Source organism: Tetrao urogallus (assembly GCF_951394365.1).
Source record: "Tetrao urogallus genome assembly, chromosome: 1".
In the NCBI taxonomy this organism is placed as follows: Eukaryota; Metazoa; Chordata; class Aves; order Galliformes; family Phasianidae; genus Tetrao; species Tetrao urogallus.
This window is the reverse complement of record NC_136813.1, coordinates 98,982,125-98,988,124: the sequence shown is the minus strand read 5'-3', so window position 1 is coordinate 98,988,124 and position 6,000 is coordinate 98,982,125. Positions and strand designations below refer to the sequence as shown.

At 41.0% G+C, this 6,000-nt stretch overlaps 1 protein-coding gene across 1 annotated transcript in view; it reads left to right on the top strand.

Moving 5' to 3' along the window:
• Positions 1–4,165: 4,165 nt before the first annotated feature.
• The window catches only part of ROBO1 (roundabout guidance receptor 1), a gene marked incomplete at both ends in the record, with an annotated part of 508,695 nt that continues 506,860 nt past the window's right edge, over positions 4,166–6,000 (top strand). The window contains one exon of the mRNA XM_079549537.1: positions 4,166–4,274. Within this exon, the coding sequence (XP_079405663.1) occupies positions 4,166–4,274 (109 nt within the window). The remainder of the gene's footprint in view (positions 4,275–6,000) is intronic.

Here is a 6,000-nt window from a genome sequence, read left to right as displayed (position 1 = left end):
ATCCTGCATGGCCTTCAGGAGAACACAGCTCTTGACCCCATGCTGTACAGGCTGGACTCTTCCTTGTCTGCCCTGTCTCAAGCAATAATACAGTGTGTGACTTTCTGGAACAAGCCAGACTATCCATTTCCAGCACAATCAGTGTCTTCAGGAGAGGATGACAAGAGAACTCCCTGTGTGAGGAAGTGGCTTTGTCTGTGAGGAGAGTGGAGGGCTTCTGTGTGCATGAGAGCTGACCTCGCTCCTTACAGACTTCCAGAGTGAGAGGCTGCAGCTTTCATCATGTCTCAAGGAGAGAAGTATCCCCAAACAGAAGAGAGGGAAGTTGATTTAAATCCTTCTGGAAGGCTAGGCCAAGGTGCTGCACAGATCTCTGCCACCCTTTAGAAGATAAACGTGATGCCTCTAATGGAGGGAGAGAGCTTTAGAGAAAGTTCTGCTCTTCGTGGTTAAAGAATACGGATGATATCTGATCCAAGGACAGAGCTGTGCAGTAAATTGATAGTGACTTTTATCTAGCACACAGTAAAACAAAAATAGACAGGCTAGGGCATTATGAAAGCTGAGGAGAAAAGAAATTGAGTGAAGATTTTGGAGAATGACATATGTCAAAGCTAGATAGAGCTACTCTAACACAGACTGTAAATTCATTTCGTAATTTTGGTCCTTAATCTGACCAAGCTGTAATGTATGAATATCAGAAAGGTACCCCATCTTGGTGTAACCTCTTCAGGTGTTCTGCTTCCTCTATAAAAATGATGTTGACATGGCTGATTCCAAAAATAATTACATTGCTTTTAGATAAGCTTTCAAATTGCTAAGGAGCTCACATGAGCAGAAATTATACTTCAGAAACTGAAACCAGTTACATGAGCTATAAAACACTGAATCACATAGAAGCAGGCTACCTTTTATTGGGCTTCACACCTCTGAATGCTTAATTAGTTCAGTTTTACTTGCTACTCAAGGGAGGAAGGCAGCAGATGGCATTACTCCTGTGGCAGTTAATGCCCACCAAATTTTGCTAACCAGAAAGATGGTACATAAGACACTCTGTTACTCTGAAGGTGATACAAAAGCCTTTTTGGTAATACATTTTCCCTTTCTTACTGCACTTTTTGTGTGAATGAAGAAAAAAATGATCACTTAGGTGATGCTGCTTTGCGCATCCTTTCCCATCCATCAGGATGTGGGGACATTTTCTGCAGGCAACCAGACAGAATAAATGGGTGCAACCTCTGCAAAAAATGTCAGGTTTTGTAACCTGAAAAGTACCTTTCCATTATTCTTGTAAGATAAAAAGCCATCTAGCCTACAGTTCTGAAACTTTCCAGTATCTCTGTGAAAGATTATGTACTAGATGAAACAAGTGCTTGGTCTGAGGGCTCAGCAGACATCTGTGGGAACACCAATTGGCTGTACCATTTGGCTTTTGCTCAGAGCAAGGCTCAATGAGCTCTGGACCTGGGATGTACAATGAAGGGGTTTCTTCTATGAGGCACCTCTAGATTTTGGCTTGCATTTTTTTTTTGCCTGGCTCATCCTGGAATTCCATGCTTTGTCTTTTCTTTTCTTCTTTTTCCTGTAGGAGATGGGAAGGTGAAGTGGGTGTGTGTGGTAGGGGGAGCCTGAAAATCTCTATCTTCTGTCCTACCAGCAGTGCACTGCAAACTGCAGAATCATAGCCTTGTGCTTTTTATGCTCAACACTGCAGCTGTCATTTGAACAGACAATTTTTCTGCATTCATAGTAAACAGCATCTTTTAGTATTACTGCTGATGTACTTCTGAAGGACCACTTTGTGTTAGATGAACTTTTTTCCCATTCTGTGTATTGATGCAATTAGGAATTTGGTGCATTCAGCTGTCTTACATAAGCAGCAGTATGATGAGTCATCTTCAGAAACTGAATATTCACATGCTTCTCTGACATGAGTTATGTGCTACAAAAGGCAATCTGAAATTTCCTAGCACTTTATTTTAACACTCTATGTTCCCATGGGAGTTATTTTTGTTGTGGGCAGAGGCCTAATGGCAGGCAAAGGGCTGAACCCCCTGTTGTTCTTCAGCCCATAAATGTGATTCCTGTAGAATGAAATGACTGAAAAAAATCAAGCTTCTGCATCAGGAAATTCCTCTGGTACTGGGACTTGGTAACTCACTGACCAGACCCTGTGCTGGCTCCATATGCCAAAACCACCACCTTCTGGTCATCTGCGCATGGGAGACGGATAACTGTGTGGAGCTTGCTGGGGCCGGGGAAAAAACTGTAATGTTTAGCATTACATACTTGTAATGTGTAACATGTGTGGGGTTTGACAGAGCCTGTTCTTTGTGTCCCGTGCTGTAAATGCTTCAATTCTTGTACTGAATATAGTTAGCCTAAACTGAAGCGAAAGCATCTCTCCTTTCCTGATTTCTTCAGTTAGTCAGATTGATGAAACAGAACCTTCCCTTTCCAGTTCCCTGGTCCACATTTGTATCCCCCTTTTTAAAGGGCTTCTTTAATAGTAATGGAAGAGAGTCTGATATAATACCTTACAATACTAGCTATCTTCTAGTTTTAGGTGAATAATTTGCACCTGGTCTCTTTTGGAAAGCTATCATCACTAACATCAGAGCATCTGGAGATGAATGGCGTCAGGTGGCTGTGTTTTAACTGGTCACTGTGAAATATCTCAATAGCAATAATCATTTTGAGTTCAAATTTCATAAAGAGCAGTAGTCATGAACACCATATGTGAATAGATAGACATTATGACTAAAATAGCTTATTTTTTCTCTTCTTTCTCTGTAATTGAAATCATATCTAGAAATTTATTCTGGTATTCTTTATTCAAAAACCTCCTTCATTCTGCAGCTCAGTTACAGCCATAGCATATACCTGACAGCTAGCATGCCACGTGTGATTTGTATGGTCAGCTTGTAGAATGCAAATTCTTTGCTGCTCTATTAAGAAAATGAGTTTTACCATTGCAAGTATTTCTGAGGCTGATGATTCTGATGTTAAGGAGCTGGATATTTTGTAAGTTCTTTTATTATGTGTAAATTTAGATTTAATTTAGACTAAACTACTCTGTCACCACAAGTGAAAAGCATTCCACGAAAGACAATTTTTGTCTCACAGGATCTAGCTTTTCCAGGGCTCCATGGGCCATGTGGGATGATTTTGTAACTGTGGGCAGCGTATCATTACTGTTATGTTTCTGCCCTGAAAATGTTTAGGTCTCTGGGAGAAGTCTGTGATTCCACTGCCCAGCCCAGCTGGGTGCTGAATAGCCCTGCACAGCTGGCTCAGTGGGCAGTGGGATGCTGGCACAGCTGGGCTGAAGGTACGGCTCTGTTTGGCAGCAGATGAAGGCAGGCAAGGACAGCATCAATTCTCAGTGTTCTTTGCTGCATGCTTCTCTGTCAGCAAACTGCTCCATTCCTCCAGGGGCTACTGGCAAAAACCTGGTTATCACTATCTGTATTGCTTTCCCTCGAAATAGAGGATGTTTATGCTAAATAAAAGGCAGAGTACTTGAACACTGTAAGAAAATGTTTCTTTTTTTTAAGCCTTTCTCCTCCTTTTCCTCCCCGCCCCCTCCCCTTGCCACCCTTTTGCTGTGAGTAGGAGAGGCAGCTCCACAAACTGTCCTTTTGCACCGTTGACAAATGTAATGAATTTTGAGCTTCGACATTAAAAACCCTGTGTTGCCTGCTCAGTGAAACTGCAGTGAAGTATGCAAGTCAAGGAGAAAAAAAGACAAACCACCACCTCTGCTTTCAGCCTGCCTGTGCCCTGTGTTACGGTGCTGTGGGGAGCATTGATAAACACTGGGAAGAGCTCAGAGGTGGCAGAGGCAGGTTAGGAATCAGTGGCTCCTGTCAGACCACAGAGATCTGTCCCTACGTCTCCTGCAGCATCTGAGTGCCAGATTCACCTGCTCAGAGAACGCCTTTGCAACAGTTCTGTTTTCACATACCCTGGATAAAAGGAAGAAACGATGCAATGGAAATATAATTTTTAGTAAGCATTTCTAATAGAAATGGTATTTTACATTTCCCTCTGCCTCTGCTGAGTAAGTGCTATTTAGCTCCAATTATTCATTCCTAAGGAAAGTCTCCTAATTCATCTTTATCAGTACTGCCAGGTAGAGGTTATTCATTTTTCTTTACCTGGCATGGCTGTGCTGTCACTGCTGCTGCTGCTGTGGCTGGTAGGAGTCACTGCTGCTCTGGACTTCTCGCCCAGAATGAGAGCGGGGTCAAGGTGGAGAGGTGAAAAGAACCGTGAGTAACCTGGGCTTTTCCTACTCTTCTTCTCTGCTCTGTACTCAAAGAAATGTGTTAGGCCTCATTTAGCCTTGTAAGTCCTCCTCTCCGGGAGATTGTTCTTTAATAATAATCTGAAGGCCATGTAATTATTGATAGTTAAATATGCATGCAAAAATCTGAGGCCACACCTTCTGTCCTCTCCACACATCTGCAGTGCTGTGTTTCCTGCAAGCTTCCCGAACAGCCTGTGCTGGTTAACTCCTGTATTTCCAGGGAGCTGCAGGACTTCCAGGATACCATCAGCTGTGCCTTTTCTATTTACAGCCTTAACCATGTTACGTGTTATTTCAAATGTTGGCATTGATAGAGGAGCAAATTTTAAAGGTGTACTGATTATGTGGAGGAAGCTTGTAACCACGGTGATTATGCTCAGTAAATTTATTGGTATAAGCAGCATAACTGCAGCTTAAATCAACACGTTTAGAAGATGGGATTTAACACAGCATTGCCACTTGTGCAACATTTGTCAATGTTGCACTTATAAAGGAAGAAAGAAAGAACTTTACTATTAGAAAAGGGAAGCAGATGAGTCATGGCAACATTTGGGAGTGAGACTGCAGGACTTTGTGCTGCATACACAGCTGTTTGACTGAAGAATCTGGATGATTGTTTTCATTTAAAGGCAACTCATACTTGCTGAGATTATTCTTTATGCCTGTCCAGCTATATAAATAAGCATGCTTTTTATAGGCAACATACTGTTACCATTATGCATGTGGGTTTTTTTGCAGTACTTTTTTTGAAAGTACCTAGACTATTAAAAGGGGAAGAAGTGTTGAAAGTAGAACGAAAGCTTTCAGTTTAATTCACTTGAATGTCATGTGACTGACTGGAAAATGTACGTGATGAAAGTCTTTATATTAACATAACTTCGGGGAGTGCTGTTGTTATCCTTGGGATGCATATCATCTTGACTGTCCTGTTATCTGAAAGCTGATCCACAGCTTGACTAACACTTGTGTTTCCTAAAACATGGACATACGTAACAGTAAATCTGCCCCCAAATCATCAGCCTTAAAGGAAGACGTACTGGCCAGAGTGGAACAGAGAACAGAATCATCCATTAATGAGTAATTTACATACAAAAAATGCACTGTTTAAACTAGCAAGCTGCTGATATGTGCATAAATATGTTAATATATGTGTGATGTGTGCATTAAATGCTGCATATAACATCTTGCAGTTTGTGAATATTTAAGCACAATAGCTAATTATGTCTGAAAGAACTCTTTAATTTAATGGATGTGGAAACTAATGCTCAAATCAACTTGAAACACGTTGACTGAAATTTCCTTAGTGAAAAGGCCATCTAAAATATGTCTGCATATCTGTTCAATCACTATCTGTTAGAAAAAAAGACAGCACTCAGAGTAAACAGACTGTATTTCCAGTTTTGACATATTGTTTTTCAGCTGTTTGAAAGTTCATGATGTTCACATGAAAGTTCACAACTTAGACTGAAAAAGTGAAATAGATGGAGGTGTAAGTACTAATCTCTCACAAAAGCATTACTGCACAAAAAGTATTCACTTTGGGATGGCCTTTAGCCAGGATGAGTAAACTGCACAAAAACTCAGGAGGTTAAAAGCACCTCACCTTTAGGAATTTGTTTTGCACCTATAGTAGGTCATTTAATGACTTCAGCAGTTAGCAATTAGACCTTATGGATTCAAATTTTTTT